Source organism: Myxocyprinus asiaticus, chromosome 17 (genome assembly GCF_019703515.2).
Source record: "Myxocyprinus asiaticus isolate MX2 ecotype Aquarium Trade chromosome 17, UBuf_Myxa_2, whole genome shotgun sequence".
Classification (NCBI taxonomy): Eukaryota; Metazoa; Chordata; class Actinopteri; order Cypriniformes; family Catostomidae; genus Myxocyprinus; species Myxocyprinus asiaticus.
In genome coordinates, this window is record NC_059360.1 from 43337713 (window position 1) to 43357380 (window position 19668).

Sequence of the window (19668 nt, forward strand, 5' to 3'; positions counted from 1 at the left end):
CGACTTCAAAACCTGACCTTTCGCTAAATAATTGTGGCTGCTAAGCTGGAGCTTTTTGGACATCGTGGTCAGAAGCCTGCAACTAGTGCATCTCATCGCATTGATTAACACTGAATGATTCCCCCCTTTTTTATTATGCTTTTGATGCTGTGGCAGTTTAACTGGTCCGTGTTTGAGTTTTGCTCTCAATTTGAATTGCATTGATGTTGAGCTGATTTATGTATATTTTATAATCACAGAACCACCAGACTGCTTTTCTGTTGAGCACTTGACCCTGTGTGTGCACATACACCACTGTCTGTTTAATTTGCTTGCTGACATTAAAGGTGAAGTGTGTAATTTTTTGGATGTTAAAATACTTCTCCTATCCTGGCTTAATATGAAGAGACAACTATAAGTAGGCCATTAGTATGTTGATTTCCCCCCAAAAATGTAAACACTGTGACTCTGTGCTCTTTTTGTTTGAGTATCTTGACCAGCTTGACATAGCAACATTGGCTGAACCTATGGCATGACTTTGGGGTTAGGTTATCTTTTTTCAGACCAATGGAAGATAGGGGAGTGTTCTGGAAACTGGTTTGAAAAAAGTCATTATTTTATTCCATTTGATGATGCTAGTGGCCCAGTAAATACGCACTCTTGCTTTAAAGGGACAGATCACCCAAAATGGAAAATTCTGTCATTATTTACTCACCTGAATGTATTTCCTACCATTTATAACTTTATATTTCATGAAACACAAAAAGTGATGTTATGCAGAATGATCAGCATTGAGTGTTGGGTGTAATCTAATTACAACATAATTAATTACTGTAATTGAATGACTTTTAGTACAAAAAGTAGTGTAACACTTTACATTTCAAATTCTTGTAATCAGATTACAGTTCCTAACTTTCAATTAAGTGAGTTATATTATATTACTTTGCTTGGGTTACACATATTTCTAAAATAATATTATATACTGTATGTAGAGGAAATGTAAAACTTAAATTACATTAATATGTACATCTGTTTGCGTTGTGTGACAGCTGAAGGGCACACGCCCCCTAACGAGTCAATGAACAAGGAGGAAAATTTTATTTTCAATATGTTGACCAGGAAAAACAAAAGCTTGTCTGTAAAACTTGTTTTAGAAAGTAACTTAAAAGTAATTAGTAATGTGATTGCTTTTTTACGATGAAACTATTTAGTAAAGTCAGTAATCTGATTACAATTTCAGAGTAGTAATTAGTATTAGTACTTGTATTGAATTACTTTTTTGAGTAACTTACGTAACAGTAGTCACAATTCACTTTCACTGGATGAAAAAAAGATGTAATGAAAATGAATGGTGATTGTGTTCCATGGAAGAATTAAAGTCATACGGTTTGAAGCAACATGGGTGTGAGTGAATGATAAAAGTTTTAATTATTTGTACGTTGATTGCCATGAATATTTTAAACACTCTTGCTCTTTGGTGCTTTTTTACATTGTTTTGCTTAAGCGTCCTGACCAGCCTGACACAGCATCATGGGTTTAACCAATGGTGTGAATTTGGAGGTGGGCTATCTCCTTGACTGACCAATGGCAGATGAGGAAGTGTTCAGGAAACCTGTTTGAAAACATTATTGAAATCATATTATCGTTTGGTGACACAAGTGGCGCAGCAATTACACACTTAACCTTTAAAGAAATGTTTAATGTAACCCCCATTTCAATTTCTGTCTTTGTGTTACCATACAAGCCCTCTCTCCTGCCATTGAGTGATTGGTTTTGGCATCACAATTGCAGTTGTTGAAAATGTCTCTGTTATAAGGGTTGTCAGTCTCCGGGTTTTGATCACAGCCGATTTAGACTACATCCAGCTTTCCCTCTGGAACAGAGCGCGTCCTCAGAAAAGCTGCCAGAGGGACAGAGCTCTGTGTTTGCGTCTCTGGCCCTCAGCGCTACAGAAACATTGACAGAAGACCTCGTTTCTCCTCCTGCCAGTCACTCGGCACGGCTCGTCACAATCCCTCGTGAAAGACGGCCAGATCCAGTTTTCTTTTCAGAGAGCTGACGCAAACCAGCCAACAGAACTGCTTTTCAAAGTGTCAGACTGTGTTCTCTCACTAGAAGAATGGAAGTTTGATATATTGTAGTTTTAATGTTTTACATTAAGCGACCAAGTCTGTGGCTGAAAGAATTAAACTTGTAAAAGCTGAACATGTATGGTTCTATGTAGAACATTTAGCATCCAGGGAACCTTCACATTGCACAAAAGTTTCTTTGTAGTGTAAAAAGGTACTTTAGACTATAAAAAGGTAATTTAAAAATGGTCCACTGAAAGGTTCTTTGGGAAACCAAACATGTGTCTTCTATGTTATTTTTGTGAAAACCCCTTTTTGGAACATTAATTAGCCCATACTACATTATTGTGGTTCTTTCTTACACCTCCCTGTTTATCAGTGTTAGGGAGTAACTACTGTATCTAAAAGTAGTGATGCTGCTAACTTAAAGGGATAGTCCATTTAAAAAAAAAAAAAAAAAAAAAAAGACAATTCTGTCATCATTTACTTACCCTCATGTTGTTCCAAACCCATATGACTGGCTTTGTTCCATGGAAAACAAAAGGAGGTGTTTAGCAGAATGTTAGTCTCAGTCACCATTCACTTTCATTGTATACAGTTCAAGCGAATGGTGACTGAGGCTGTCATTCTGCCTAATATCTCCTTTTGTGTTTCTTCATTTTGTTTTATTTTAGGCAGTCATACAAAAAAATTATTCACAGATTTATTTGAATTTTCACTCGATTTAGTAATATGGAAGCTGTTTAGTTTAATCAGTTTAGATTCTAGTATAAATTTAGTGTGTTCTATGCTGTAACCCTAATAGACATCTTTATTAATAAATACTGTTCTTTATATCTGAATCAAATTATCCAGTTATATAATTTAAAAGATCGCTTCCTTGCAAGGTTAGCTTGACTGTAGTTAACTACAAAACTAGTTTCAGAGTCGCTTCACCAACACTGCTGTATTTTTCACACAGTACCTGAGAGTCCCAGGCTCAGAGAAGATTTGACGGTTAGATCCCTCCACCCCCACCCACACCAGGCCAAACTCCAGCTGAAGTGAAAATGATGGAGGAGGAGAGACAGTCCCCACAGAGACCCTCATCACAGCAAGAACAGGATAGAAAAGAGACGGACAGCAGTCCTATTCATACACCTTACGTCAGCAGGTTAGCTTCAACTTCTCTCAGGTCAGAAGAGGAGAGAGTCTCATGGGCCATTCACCCCGAAAACATTTTTGCGTCTGTCTGCGCTGTTTTTCAATGCATTAGACGGGCATTTTTTTTTTTTTTTTTTGCACCGTATCTCGCTGTTTTTAAGCGTTTTGTGTACGAGTGCTGTGTTTTTTTTTTAAGGAATATACCAGGTTCAATGCAAGTTAAGCTCAATCGACAGCATTTGTGGCATAATGTTGATTACCACAAAAATTAATTTCGACTCGGTACTCCTTTTCTTTAAAAAAAGCAAAAATTGTGGATACAGTGAGGCACTTACATTGGAAGTGAATGTGGGCAGTTTTTGGAGGATTTAAACACAAAAATGTGAAGCTTATATGTGACAAGTAGGAGGGCGGGGCCGGGCCGTGAGGATACACGGCCGGCCCTGAGTCAGGCTAATCAGCTGGGAGGGGGATAAAGACGAGCTGGAGGCACCAGTTTGAGAGAAAGAGAGACGCACGTGGCCGCGCTGCATGTCTGTTTGTGTTTGTCTTACAGTATGTTTTATGTTGTTTTCAGTTCGTTTATATAATTCAACCTTTATGTTGACTGTTCAGCCGGTTCCTGCCTCCTCCTCGTCACACTCCCTCCTCCCTCCCGTGTTTCGGCACCACTGTAACAGGTAAAGGACAGGCAAGGAGGAGACGGGAACTGGCTGAACAGTAAACATCAAGTTCTAATGAGAAACTCAACTCAAAACAAACGTAAACAGACACAGACACACATGCAGCGCGGCCGCGTGCGGCTCCCTCTCTCCCGATCCGGCGTCTCCGGCTGCCCTTTATCTCGCTCTCCCGCTGATCAGCTGATTCAGCGCCGGCCCGGCCATGCCCTCCTCCTCGTCACATTATAATTTGATAAAAGCACTTGCATTACTTCTGTTAAAACTTGTGTATTATTTGAGCTGTAAAGTTGTTCAAATTGTAATTTTTACAATAGTTTTAGGGTTTGTTGACATTACATCGTCATGGTAACAAAGTTGTAAAATTGGCTATAACTTTACACAGAAAAGGTTTTTAAGTGATTTTATCACATGCAATTCATGTTTACACGTATATCCTTTATGTCTTGTGGCTAAACTTTTGAAACCGTATTTTAACATTCAAAAATTCACTTCCATTGTAAGTGTCTCACTGTAACCCAGATTTTTGCTTTTTTTTTTTTTTTTTTAAGAAAAATAGGAACCAGATAACATTTATTTTTGTGGTAATCAACATTATGCCACAAATGCTGTCGATTGAGCTTATCTTGTACTGAACCCAGAACATTCCTTTAAGATGGCATGTCAAGTTAAAAAGAACTTTTAAAAAACGAATCTCGAGACACCTGCTTTCTGTTCTATAAGGGGCTGTTCAGACCAAACACGTTCTTGCGCAAAAAAAGAAAAAAAAGAAAAAAAAATGAAGAAAATTCCTTTTTTCAGTGTTAGGGAGTAACAATATAAAAATAGCGACGCTGTTAACATCAAGGGATAGTTCACCCAAAAATTTAAATTCTGTCTTCATTTACTCACCCTCATGTTGTTCCAAACCCATATGACTGAATTTGTTCCATGGAACACAAATGGAGATGTTAAGCAGAATGTTAGTCTGTCACCATTCACTTTCATTGCATATTTTCTCATCTCAGTTTTGCATCTCAGTCTCATTGGTCGTTCACTCCAAAAGCGTTTTTGCGTCTGTCTGCGCTGTTTTTCAATGCACTAGACAGGAGTTTATTTGTGCCTTGCTGTATTTTTCAGCGTCTCATGCTGTGGATTTTCAAGACAGCACATCAAGTTAAAAAGAACTTTTAAAAAATCTCGAGACACCTGCATTCTGAGAAAAAATTTAATAAAACTAGAGACAGCGCAAAAAATAGAACAGAATGCAGTTGTGACACAAGTTGTTTTTAACTTGACACGGCATCTAAAATGCAGCGCTCCTGCCTGAGATGCTGAAAAAAAACAGTTGGTCAAAGACATACATCTAGCACATGTTTACATAGAAAAATGTTCGAAAGCGTTCGGTGTGAACAGCCCTTAGCTGTCACATTCACACAAACAGACAGTTGTACAGGTAAACAAACTCAGTCACTTTAGTGTAATCTTTGCATTTGAGCTTAGAATGTTGTTCTAATGTTTATTCGCACATTTGCGTTTTTATGTTATTTTACTTTTTAAATTTCTTAATAGTGTTTTCTTTGGTTTTGTGAAAAAGTATCTCTACGGCTTTGTTTAAAATGGAATACTAGCATACTACATTCTAAGTAGTATATATTGTAAACTGCCTACTATAAAAAAAAAAAAATATATATATATATATATTAGTAATTGACCCTTCGCTAAGCCCTGACTTCAAGGTGTTTCTGACCAATCCTATTTTAGCAACTGTTGCCGCCCACCTTCGCTAAGCCCTGCCTTCAAGGTGTTTCTGACCAATCCTATCTTAGCAACTGTTGCTGCCTGCCATTTCTCTTGACAAGCGCTTATTTTTCCAACAAGGGTCTACAGGAGTAATGTGTGTTTGAGTAATTTTATGTGGAATTTTATTCATTTTAGAGATTGCTGTCCGCACACTGAAAAATTATCCAGACTAGTCAAGTCTATCTAAAATTATCCATCTTTATTGTTTACAAAATTCCATCGTGAGAACAAAGTGCACAGTGCAGTGAAGTTAAAACTGAAGACAATGTAGAACATACATGTATGTTCTTGCACGTTGTTGATATACATTATTGTCTACAGTTTTAATATGTGCATTGTCTACAGTTTTGATATGTCAATTGAATGTCTGTGTAATCTCATGTCTTTCATGTGGAATCCCTGTTGTCTAATTCTCTAGCTCTGTGATATTTAAGCACACCTCTTCGTTATTTCAGTCTCCACAGTTTTCAATCAAATTACTGTGTAATTTAACAATTTCTTTTTACAAAACAACTTCAGATAAATATGCATTAAAATGTCACTCTTCATTCTAGCCCACCTAAGAACATTATCAATAGCGTTTATGAGAATATTTTACCAAAAACTATGCAGTTCACGAAAATCTCCCATTCATTCCAATGGGAAGTTCTGCAAAGCTTGTCTGAGCGAGCAACGGTAACCAAGGGGGTGGAGCTAAGCGAAGGGTCAGTTGTGAATAGTAATAGAAACAGAATGCAGTATGCAAATATGCAAGGAAAAACAGCTGAATAAGCACATATTCTTAAGGATAGAAATAGATTTTTAATTAAAATAATGCAAAAGTAGTTTCAGGTCTAAATATTTATGGTCTGTAAATGTTCTCAGTTCACATGCCATTGGCAGGTTTTGCTAAAACTTAATTTTGGACCATGTCCAAAACTTTGCATGTTTGATCCAGCAAAGTGGCATCCAGTTTCCATCTCAGAAATAACTATGGTTATTGTGCTGTTTTTTTGGGGGTTTTTTTAGGGAGAAATTTTAAAATCATTGGATGATATTGCATCCGGTTCATTCGTCACCCTAAAAGTTGGGTTAAGCACATTGCATTGTTGTAAACTGTTTTTAAACATTCTGTCAAATGTAGTGGGCCATCCAGGAATTCCATGCATGCAGAAAACTTGCATACTGTGCAAAGTATACATACTGCATATACTACTTTATTTCAAAGATAGTAGGTAGTATGCATTTCCGAACCTTGTGCTTATGTGCAACAGTTGTTTCGTTTTACCTGTATGGCCTTGTCAGTGGAGTCAGACTACTGTCAAGAAGGCCTTTATAGAATATGGACATAACGTATGTCAATTTTAGCATCCACGTCTATTGTAAGGTGATTTTAATTATATCGTCCTATGATAAATATAGATTCCGATGCATTTTCTCTACCTCCTTAATAAGAACTAAATCGAATTTCTGGCTACAAGAGGGAAGTAATTTACTGTGCAATACAGTGCAGTAATACTTTAATATTACCTTAAAGGTCATCTGTATGATTTCACTAATATCTCAAAGTAAATAAGTCACAGTAATATTCTTGAAAGTGGGAGATGGCATCCCCTGTGTATCTGATAATTGCATGGCAGGATGTGATTTTTGCCTGATTGGGAGTCTAATATAAAAGCTTTTCTAATGAACTTTTGTCTTTCTTAAGGCAAGCTCATGAAGATCATGGAAATTCCAAAGTTATCAGTGACTCCAAAAAGCAAATCCCAGTTCTGGATAAAGAGAAAAACATTGCGTTCCTCTTAAAGGAGCTGGATTCCCTTAGAGACCTCAATAAGAAGGTAAATTCACATGTAAAGAAGTTCACAAAGCCAGGCTAACCCTTTGGCTAATTTATCTGCTGGAGGTTAAATATGATTTGGAAACTGGTTTGTAAACCGCTCATTCAATCAGAGACTAGACTAGCTGATCTTCTGAATTCCAAGTTAACTCATTCTCTGAAAGTTTCCATATATTTCATTGTTGATTCGCTGCAGTAATTTTAATTATATTACAGCAACTGTAAAGTTGCAACAGACACCAACAGTCCTATGTTGCCAGTATTTTGACTATTGACATAAAGTCTGGTCCACATTGCAGCTTATTCTGGCTAAGATGGTTGGTGGATAAAATCATGCTACCACATATAATGTTTACATCTTGTGGCTATATGTTTGAAAAAGTGTTAAACCAGTGTTAAAACTTCTTTATGGTTAAATTATGCTGTCTTTTTGTATTTTGTCAATTTTTCCCTCCAGTGCTTTCAAGTATACTGTTAAGTCTGCAATCTCCTTCCTTGATGCATCATTGTCCATTTACTCGCTTTTTTGTTACTAAAATATTTCTGAATTTATGTGGCTTTTTCTCGAGCTGCATGTGCTGTTGCGTGAGGAGACGTCGTCTTATATTGTTATTAAAAGAGACTCATTACTTTGAACTTGCCCACATAATGCATTGTGGGTGCTCCTAGCTCTTTCTGATACTTACAGTGGCAAGAAAAAGTATGTGAACCCTTTGGAATTACTTGCATTTCCACTGATGTTACAAAAAATTATGACCACTCACAAGTAAATAGAATAACGCTGATCATCTCCTAACAAGGCCACATGTCAAGGTCTGGGTAGATTAGATGGTAAGTGAACAATCAGTTCTCATAGTCAACGTGTTGAATGCATGAGAAATGGGCAGGAGTAAAGACCTGAGTGACTTTGATAAGGGCAAAATTGTTATGGCCAGACGACTGGGTCAGAGCATCTCTGAAACTGCAAGGCTTGTGGGGTGCTCCCGGTCAGCAGTGGTGAGTACCTACCGACGGTGGTACGAGGTGGAACAAACCACAAACCGGCAACAGGGTTTTGGGCACCCAAGGCTCATTGATGCATTAGGGCAACGAAGGCTATCCCATCTGGCCCAAACCGACAGAAGGTCTACTGTGGCACAAGTCACAGAAAATGTTAATGATGGTTACAGGAGGAATGTGTCACAACACACAGTGCATTGCACCCTACTGCGTATGGGGCTGCATAGCAGCAGATTGGTCAGAGTGCCTATGATGACCCCTGTCCACCATCAAAAACACCTACAATGGGCACTCGAGCATCTGAACTGAACCTTGGAGCAGTGGAAGAAGGTCGCCTGGTCCGATGAGTCCCGTTTTCTTTTACATCACGTGGACAGCCGTGTATGTGCGTGCCGTTTACCTGAGGAAGTGATGAAACCAGGATGCACTGATGGAAGACGACAAACCGGTGGAGGGAATGTGTTGCTCTGGGCAATGTTCTGCTGGGAAACCCTGGGACATTTCATGTGGATGTCAATTTGACATGTGCCACTTACCTAAACATAGTTGCAGACCAGGTACACCCCTTAATGGCAATGGTATTTCCTGATGGCAGTGGCCTCTTTCAGCAGGAAAATGCGCCCTGCCACACTGCACACATTGTTAGGGAATGGTTTGAGGAACATGATGTTGAAAAGTTCAAGGTGTTGCACTGGCCTCAAAATTCCCAAGATCTCAGTCCGACTGAGCATCTGTGGGATGTGCTGGACCAACAAGTCCGATCCATGGCGGCTCCACCTCGCAACTTACAGGACTTGAAGGATCTGCTGCTAATGTCTTGGTGCCAGATACCACAGGACGCCTTCAAGGGTCTTGTAGAGTCCATGCCTCAGCGGGCTGGAGCTGATTTGGCAGCATGCGGAGGACCAACAGCATATTAGGCAGGTGGTCATATTTTTTTGGCTCATCAGTGTATGTATAAATCTTTCTTAAAATCTAAGTTCCAATAATGAACAAACACAATCTGTTGTAACTAATAACACAAATTATTGTATTGTACATTTTGAATACATCATTCAAACATTCACAGTGTAGGTTGGAAAAAATATGTGAAGCCCTAGGCTAATGACATCAACAGAAGCTAATTAGAGTCAGGAGTTGGAAAACCTGGCATCCAATTAATGAAACAAGATTGGAGGTGTAGGTTAGAGCTACTATAGAGCTACCCCTAAATTTTGAGTTTGCTATTCACAAGAAGCATGTCTGCTGACGTGGACCTTGCCTCACAAAATAAAGATCTCAGTGGATCTACAATCAACCATTGTTGCTTTGCATAAAGCTGTAAAGGGTTACAAGTTAACTCGAAGAGCTTGGATATTCATCTGTCAGCAGTTAGAAAAATTGTCTGTAGTTACTCTCCCTAGAAGAGGCCATCCAGCCAAGATGACTCAAAGGGCACACTGCAGAATGCTAAATGAGTTAAAAAAAAAAAGAACCATAGAGAGACAGCTAAAGACTTGAAGGAATCATTTGAACAGGTTAAAATCTCTGTTCATGAGTCTACTATATGGAAAACATTCAACAGGCATGGTGTCAATGGCAGGACACCACAAAGGAAGCTGCTGCTTTCCAACAAAAACATTGCTGCATGCCTGAAGTTTGCCAAAGACCACCTTGACACTCCACAATGCTACTGGAAAAATGTTTTGTGGACTGATGACATGGGTTGTACTGTTTGGAAAGAACACACAGCACTACGTATAGCATAAAAAGGGCACCACATACCAACATGAAAACATCATCCCAACGGTGAAGTAGGATGGAGGGAGCACCATGTTTTTCTGCTTCAGGGCCTGGACTACTTGCAATCATCGAGGGAAAAATGAATTCCCAAGTTTATCAAGATATCCTACAGGATAATGTCAGGGTGGCTGTGCACCAGCTGAAGCTCAGTCGAAGTTGGGTGATGCAGCAGGACAATGACCCTAAACACTGAAGCAAATCCACTACAGAATGGCTTCAAAAAAAGAAAAAACACCTTTTGGAGTGGCCCAGTCATAGCCCAGACCATAAACCAATAAAGATGCTGTGGAATGACCTCAAGAGAGCTGTTCACACCAGACATCCTAAGAATATGGCTGAGCTGAAGCAGTTTTGTAAAGAATAATGGTCCAAAATTCCTTCTGAACGTTGTACAGGTCAAATCCGCAGCTACCGCAAATGCTTGGTTTAGGTTATTGCAGCCAAAGGAGGATCAACCAGTTATTAATCCAAGGTTTCACTTACTTTTCCCACAGCACTGTGAATGTTTAATGGGATGTGTTCAATAAAGACATGGAAGATTATAATTGTTTGTGTTGTTAGCTTAAGCACATTGTGTTTGTCTACACTTGTGTCTTTGATGAAGATGAGATCACATTTTATGACCAATTCCATTGCAGAGGAGGAGTGTGCCTTTCAAATGGTACCATCGTAATAAAAGAACCAAAAGACAGTCCCGGCAAGGGCAACAGCGTGGAAGATTGGACTGAAGAGAGTGAATTTGCTCTTAGCAATTTAATTCATTCTTACTCAGGAAATGATTGCACATTTATAAAAAATATGAACATATATGGCTATGCAACCCAGTTTAAGAAGCGCTGATTTAGAGACATGGTAACATCAGTAACTCTAGACTAGTTCTAGAGCTTTGAAATGCTATTAGCGCTCACCACAGTTTGATACTGATGTGTCAGTGCGAGTGCACAGCTGCTGTCAGTGTATGTGGCATAACTGCTCCCATCTGGAGAAGCTCCATTGAGGGGCCAGAGAAAGGGAAGGCCCTCTGAAACGACTGTAATTGATGTCCCTAGTTTGCAAGTAGCTGTGACTCCTCACGGAGGGCCAGGAACATGTCCCAAGAGTGTTTTAGCTGGCAGCGATCTGAGAGAGCCTTTTGAGGACTTTGGCCCAGCCCTGTAATGTTTTCAAAGTCCAGGAGGACAAAAACAAACCGGGATGAAAATATTTATGACGGGAGGTTAAATCTATCATTGAGATGCTTGTAAAGTATCATTGTCAGAACTAGATTTATAGCCACATCCTGGCAGTTCCTCTTTTTTTGTTAGAGGTCCAAAATTATGTAATGGAGAGAGCAATAGTAAAAATACAAATGTTTGACTTGCTATAAAGTAGTGGTCAACCAATATGGGTTTTTCAAAGGCTGATACCAATATCTAGAAAGCAGGGTGGCCAATAGCCAAAATAATACCGATATATGATACAGTTTAATGATAGCAAATGAGCCGACACAAAAAATGCTAAACCAAGTAAAGCAATCTGAGACAATTAAGCACTTTCCTTGTGTGAATTAGAGTAATGAGAATTTTGTTTTGCTTTACGGTATTGTCAATATTATGAAAATAAGGTCAAAATGTATAATTTATTGTTTTTTATTTATTTATTTGTTTTTTTTTTTCATTTTGATTTTGGGATGAAATTTGACCTTAACATTTCTTCTGCCATTTTGCAAGTTTTTTTCCACAATATATACTGTACCTAAATATATAAAAAAAATTTAAACAAAATGAAACAGAAGCCATGTTTATTAATTGACAGTTGTCAATTAATTTTGGAACTGACATGAGGGAACTAAAACCTCTGTTTATTGGCCAATTGGGTATAGTTATTGATAATCTCATTATTATATTAAATGATAATTTCAAAATTGTCAAATTTCAGCAGATTAATCGGCCTGGCCTATATATCTATCATGGTCTATAAAATTGGTCTCATTGTTTGACACAGGAGAGCTAAATTCACACACACAGGTCTCACAGTTGTTCTGGTTCTGTGTTTGTTTGTGTGTGTTTGTAGCTCCAGGACAAGTTGGCACTAAAGGAGAAGGAGTTGGAAACCAAATTACTGGACAGTCAACTACAGGATGCCAAGCTGGAGGCACAAGCCAGTGAGAGAGCTGCAGGTAGGGCGAGATGGGGAGAGATATTGTGAAATAGCTGGAAAGAATAGAGACAAATAAACAGACAGAGAGAAGGAAACTTGTATGTAGATGTAGTAATAGAGACAGATAAGAGTGAAATTGTGGGAAGGGGAGAAGTAGATTGGAGAAACAAAAGAAAAAGAGGTAAAGGTATTTTACCTGTTAGCTTTCAGGCAATTTTCAAAGCTTTTCATGTATTGTCTAGCACTGCATACACTACCAGTCAAAATATATAGGAATAGTTTATATTTGTCTACAAATATAAACCTAATTTCAAGCATTTAAGCATAAGACTTTAGATCAAAAGGGTTTTAAGGTCATGAGAAACATAGATTCAGCCAAGTTTGTCCAAACTTTTGACTGGTAATAGATTTCTAAATTTAAAACACTTTTAATTAATTAATTATTCAGAGAACCTGAGAAAAGCACGCTTTCACATTTATAAACAAAAACCAGTATGTTTAATATAAACCACCCTCATCAGGAGTAATCATTCCACTTTGTTACTAATTATTTTGTCAGTGCAATTTACACACTCCTCGCCTTTGCTGAGCAAATATTTAAATTTAGCCAATATTCACTTTTTGTTTCATCCTAACTCGCTAAAACTCGCAATCTCACACTTTGTTAAATGAAAATATGTGGCATGTGACATATATGGAATACAATTAGGCAGCCAATTGTTCGTTTAATAAAACGATGATCATGCATGTATTTGCCGCCCTCATTTCAATATGATTTGCATGGGCCGGGGTGGCGATGTTTAATCAGCAAATTCCAGCTAAAACGCAATATTGATTTGCTTTGTGAACTTTGTAATGGCTTAGTGTGGGAATGACTGTTTATCATTAAGCCATTGTAACATGAGAAAAAAGAATTGATGCGGGTGATGGATAACAGTGGCGCTTTCGATGGGATTAGAGATGGAGCCAAGGGCGGTTTGGTTTTGTGAATCTTTTGGATTATACCTAACTGCCTTATTGTGTGGTGGGTTTTGGTCTGGTGCAGGGTGGGTCAGGTGTTTGCTGGGTAAACCTGAATCAAAATCAAGGCATGTTAAACCTTAAATCTTAGTTGGAGACTCCTGATTCTGAGCATATGGTGTTATTTTTGATTATATTTAATAGGGTCATATTAATTCATATTATCTACTAATTTACCAATTAATTCATGCCTTTATTTGTTTGTTTACATTTTTTTCTTCTTTTGTCATTCATTCATTTAGTCAGTCAGTTATTTATATTTTCTAGCAAACATTGTCTGCAATATTGTTGATTGAATTTGTTCATTCATCTATTCATTCTAATTAATTATAATTTTCTTTATTTATCACACATTATACATTTGCACATATACAGTGAAATTCTTCTTTTTCACATATCCCAGCTAGGCTGGGGTTAGAGTGCAGGGTCAGCCATGATACCCCTTGCTCAAGGGCCCAACAGTGGCATCTTGGCGGTGCTGGGGCTTGAACCCCTGACCTTCTGATCAGTAACCCAGAGCCTTAACCGCTGAGCTACCACTGCCCCTTCTTTTATTAGCTCATTGTATTCATTAATTTATTTATATTTCCTAGCAGCCTTTGTCATTCATTCATTCATTCATTGTTTATCGGGTTGTTTGTTTCTTTAATTCATTCATTTATTTATTAGTTTAATCATTTGTTCTTGGTTTGTTCATTCATTTGTTTCTCTTATTTTATTTGTATATTTTTTGTTTTATTCATTCATTCATTCCTTTGTTTGTTTGTTTGTTCCATTCATTTGTTTTTGTTTTCTTTTTGTATTAATGTGTATTGTTTATTTGTTTCGTTCATTTATTCATTCGATTTTCTTTTGTTTCATTCATACATTTATTTTTCATTCATTTATTCATTTGTTTTTCTTTTATGTATTTATTTGTTTCATTCATTAATTTCTCCTTTGTTCATTCATGCATTTGTTTTTTTGTATATTTGTTCATTTGTTTCATGAGTTTAATTTGTTTTTTCTTTGTTTGTTTTTCTGTTTTGTTTGTATAATTGTTCATTCCTTTTTTAATTCATAAATTAATTAATTCATACATTGGTTTGTTTGTTTATTTTTCTTCTTTTGTATATTTGTTTGTTCATTTCATTCATTCATTAGCTCATTCATTCAGTTGTATTTTCCTTCTTTCATTAGTTAATGTATTCATATCCTAGCAGCCTTTGTCATTCATTCATTCATTCATTCATTGTTTATCTGGTTGTTTGTTTCTTTAAGTAATTTACTTATTAGTTTATTCATTTGTTATTGGTTTGTTCATTCATTTGTTTTTCTTATTTTATTGTATATTTGTTTTATTCATTTATTCATTTGTTTGATTTTTCTTTTTTTATTAATGTATATTGTTTATTTTTTTCATTCATTCATTAGATTTTCTTTTGTTTGTATAGTTGTTTGTTTATTTTTTGTATATTTGTTCATTTGTTTCATTCATTAGTATAACTTTTATTTGTATATTTGTTTATTTTTCTTTTTTCAATTGTTTCATTAATACGTTCATTGATTCATTTGTTTTTCTTTTATGTATTTGTTCATTTTTTCTTTCATTCATTTGTCCTTTTCCATTCGTTTGTTTTTCTTTTTTGTTTGTATAATTGTTTATTTGTTTTGTTAATTCATAAATTAATTTATTCATGCATTTGTTTATTTTTCTTTTGTATATTTGTTCATTTGTTCCTAGTGTGCTATTCATTTAGCAGACGCTTTTATCCAAAGTGACTTACAAATGAGGAACATAGCAAGCAATTTGTCATACAAAGTTCAACAACATCTACAGTGTTGTACTGCCAAGCTCTCAAGGTGGCTGGAGTAGTATAGGTGATATAGAGACAGTGTGTGTGTGTGTGTGTGTGTGTGTGTGTGTGTGTGTGTGTATATATATATATATATATACTTGAATGTTGTGAGGGTATCAGCAGATCGTGTGAAGGTTGGAAGCTCATTCCACCACAGTGGAACAGAGAAAGTGAATGATCAAGAAATAGACTTTGAGCCTCTTTGTGATGGGACCACCAGGCACCGCTCATTCATAGACCGCAGAGAGTGAGTTGGAGCATAGACCTGTAGAAGTGAATTGTAGTAAGAGGGTGTGGTTCCATTGGCTGTCCTGAAGGCCAGAGTCAAAGTCTTGAATTTGATGCGTGCAGCTACAGGTAGCCAGTGAAGTGAAATCAAGCGGGGGGTGACCTGAGCCCTTTTTGGCCATCTGCAGTGGCTTAATTGTATTAGCTGGGAGGCCAGCCAACAAAGCATTACAGTAGTCCAGTCTTGAAATGACCAGAGCTTGGACCAGGAGCTGTGCAGCATATTCAGACAAAAATTTGTTTCATTCATTCTTTTATTCCATTTGCTTGCAACCTTTGTCTCCAATATGACCTCTGAAATTCATCTGGCAGCATGCCCATGGATCTTCTGAGGACTGCAGGTCAAACATAGTCATGTTTGTCCTCCTATATGAGGATATTTTTCTGATAGATTCTGACAAAGATGAGCCTGGCATAATTGCTCACTGTTCCTTTACAATGTTGATAAACCAGAGTGTTTCCATGCTGAAATTTCATAAATAAAAATGTCCTCACATTCTCCAAGAACTCTGACTTCAGGGTGTTATTGCTCTTGGTGCTCACACTCTCTCTCTCTCTCTCTACACACACACACACACACACACACTCTCACACCTCCCTGTGGGAAATGGTCTTCTCAAAATAAGGCTCACTTAGAATTATTAATACTTATGCCATAGTGTTTCAACTGCAATAACCTCGTTCCCGAGGAGCTTAGCCTTGTTATTGTGCAGCTGGAGCTCTGGAGTCTGCAATACCAGAATAATAACCCTCTCTCTCTCTCTCTCTCTCTCTCTCTCTCTCCAGCATTAGTGGAGGAGATCTATAAGGCTCAGAGGGACAGAGACCAGGCTGTGATGGCCAGACTGCGTTTGGCGAACGAGGAGAGAGATGAAGCTTTACTTCGGGCCAAGAAGCTTCATGAAGCAATGCTAGAGTATGTGCTGTTCAAACCCTCTTTCAAACCCTCAGTTCAGCATGTCCAACAACACAATGTTCTGCTGTCTAATTTCTGCACTCTCAAAATGGAAATTGATCATCTTGATTTGAAATTTTTTCTCAGCCAAGTAGGGCTTGGCTATATCTCAGACATTATGATTTATTTTCAATAATTTAGCTAGCAATATGAAATAAATCTTTCGTCTTGAATATTGCGACAATCTTATTGCGCTTTTTATTTGGCCTTTAAGTTTTCAAAAGGACGTTTCGTTAGATTGGTTCTGAGATTCTTCCTTGTCTTGCGATTAGAGGAGTGTTAATGCATAGAAAGCATTTGAATCTTCAGTCTTCAGTAACAAAAACGTCAATAGAAATCAGTAAGTTTGGTTCATTTATGTGAATCACCTCAAACTGTCTGTTTTAATGAATCGTTCCAAAACTCCTTTTTCAATGATTTGCTTCCGTCCTCACTCATGTAGTGAAAACAGTGTGGAAATCCACCATTTAAGGGAACATCCCTTACCAAAGGTAAAATCACTGTAACACACAATCTCCTATGGTTAGTTGCTTTAATAAATTATAGCTAAGATGTAGAGGGCTTGGGTTTGTAAAAAATGTAAAAGTGTTTTTGCATGCATCTGCTCTGTTTTTCCATTGTTTTCCTATTTAAACATGCTGGACAGATGTCTTTGACTGTTGCACCGCATATCGCTGTTTGCGCAGACCATAAAATGTTTAGACACAGTGTCAACCTCTGCTTCTACTGTAGCTCGTTTTTAGCGCAGGTGTCACAAAGATTCAATGTTCTAAACAAGTTCAGGCTGCAAAGAGGTGACTGACACATTCCAGATTGTTCTGCACCAAGAACATTTTCAGCACTTGATAAACGGTAAGCCAATTTTTTTCCTTCTGCTCTAGTATGCTGAGGATCCGGTAAAACTGTTACGAATATTGCCTGCGATGCTAACATAAAATACAACCTATTGCAACAATATTTGCTTGGAGAAGAAATTGTAAAGAGTGAGCAATTTCAGGGTTTGAGCTTGAAATCTGACGGTACCGTTCAGTTCGTGTTTCATTTTAAGGCATGTGCAGTCCTCTCTACTAAGATGTAGAGAAACCATGACAGATTAGGACATGTCCGCACGAATTCATTTTCATTGTAAAACTTCATTTTTAGTTGCAATTCATTTTTAGCAATCGTTTTCTAGGTCTAGGTTTTCAGTGAAGGAAAACGGTGTTCCAGTGTGAATAAGGGGCATCATTGTAGCAAAAACAACTCGTTTTCTAATGAAATATTGATTGGTATTGGGTGTGGCCTTAGATGTGGCTGAGAAAATGTCCACAATATCTTATAGGTTTTCATTTTAAAAAACGCATTGATTTTGCTACGTTTTGCTACGTTTCATCTTCAGTACAGTTTTCCTCCACCACAGATGGAGCGTTTCAAAAAGCTCTCCATTACTGCATAATTTGGAAAACGATGATGTTAGGAAACTGAAAACGAAGGTTTCAAATAAGTGTGACGCGCAACAAATAGAACTGAACGCATGTGTCTAGAGGCACTTTTAAAAAAACGTTAAAGTTGCTGTAAGCAATTTTTGTTTCGTGAATTTTTCATGAAATTTTTCTGCTCCCTGAAAGGTATTAATGAAATAAGTGTTGTGAGATATCTCACTGGTCTCTGTGACAACAACAGACTCTATAAACAGCAAACAAAAATCTGTCCATGGGTCGCAGTCTCTGAAGCTTTCTGCCTGTCAAACATTTTGCGCTTTCTCATAGTATTGTAGTTACAGAGATATATTGAGGCCTAATGCGATTTTTATGCAATGTTGCTCATAACAGATGTCAGTTGAGGGTGCTATTTTACTGCTGATGTTTTTGACAACCGTTTTTGCTCTATGTCAGTCTCAATGGTATCTTTAGAGTGCAGGGTTTTGGAAAGAGGGGGTGTTGCTAATCCAACGGCTCAGCTTGTGGAAATTCTAAAACGGTTAAAATCGCTTACAGCACTTTTAACGCTCTTTTTAACTTGACACGGCATCTAAAAAACATGGCATTTCAGCACGATAAGCTTAAGAAACAATGGTCAAAGACTTCCGTCTAGCATATGGTACAAAGAAAAACAAGCGCAGACAGACAAAAAAACATAAGGCTACTTTTTATGATGCTGAATGTGCTTGAAACTTCCTTGAAGCTCTAAATTGGAAACCTCAGGTTTTATTTTCACTTTTTAGTCAAAGCACCTTAAATGTTTCTTAGCCTTCTTTAAGGCTTTTGATTTAAGGGTTTGCAAACCACACGAGGCATGTAGTTATGGGAATCCGCTTTGTTCTTGCTGCTAGAGTACAGACTGAATGAATAGACAAGGGTTTGAGGGAAAGTCCAATATCGACTGGTTTGGAAATATATCAGAGGGGTGTGACATTTCTTAAGAGTCCCTTCACCCTAGTACTGGGTTGTCAGTCAAAAGTTCCACTGTATAGGAAATCAATCCTGTGCTTTAGACCTGTGGGTATTTACTTTTTACCGCCATGCCTGCTGGGTTCTAATTAATATGATCTTTCTTGTATGTTTAACTTGCTGATAATGCAGGTGTTGGTGGCAATAGGTGCTGTTGTTTGGTGATTGACCTTGCGTAATATATATATTTCCATGTGCCCTCCAGGGGATGAGAGGATATATATCCTTATTTATATGTCCTGATCAATATTTTACAGAGGTTGTAATGACCGTTTTTGAAATATGTCTTTGTAGACATCTACGTTTGGGTCATTCTTTTTATGCATTGTTTACCTGGTTTGTACTGTTAGGAAGTATTTCTATAAAGGGGTATACCAGATTTGTAGAAATATCCTCTGGTCAAGGTCAGGCACCTAAACTTTATTAATTGTAACATGATATTTACACAATGGCAAGTAAATTAACAGTGTATCTGTCTAACAGGATGGAAATAAAGAGCTGAAGTTAGCCATTGCTCAGTAAGCTTACACAAATGTGTCAACTTGAAGTTCATTTTGACATTTTTAACCACATTTTTAGATTTTGCATATGAAAGCATGATACCATCATAGCATCATACCAATTTATGTAATTATATCTAAGTATTTTAGAGTGTTTTAGAGTGAAACAAGACAAATAATCCCTCAAAATTTCACATTTCATCAAATCATTGCTATTACTTCCATATTTAAAAACTGTAAATGTAA

The 19668-nt window shown here is 37.4% G+C and overlaps 1 protein-coding gene across 3 annotated transcripts in view; it reads left to right on the top strand.

Annotated features, from left to right (window-relative positions):
* Nucleotides 1–19668, top strand: part of LOC127455497 (mirror-image polydactyly gene 1 protein-like) — a 101503-nt gene that overhangs the window by 33329 nt on the left and 48506 nt on the right. For all 3 annotated transcript variants that reach the window (XM_051723449.1, XM_051723448.1, XM_051723450.1), the window contains 4 exons: nt 3010–3201; nt 7341–7473; nt 12306–12411; nt 16325–16454. In XM_051723449.1, coding sequence (XP_051579409.1) covers nt 3098–3201; nt 7341–7473; nt 12306–12411; nt 16325–16454 — 473 coding nt within the window. In that variant the 5' untranslated portion in view covers nt 3010–3097. The remainder of the gene's footprint in view (nt 1–3009; nt 3202–7340; nt 7474–12305; nt 12412–16324; nt 16455–19668) is intronic.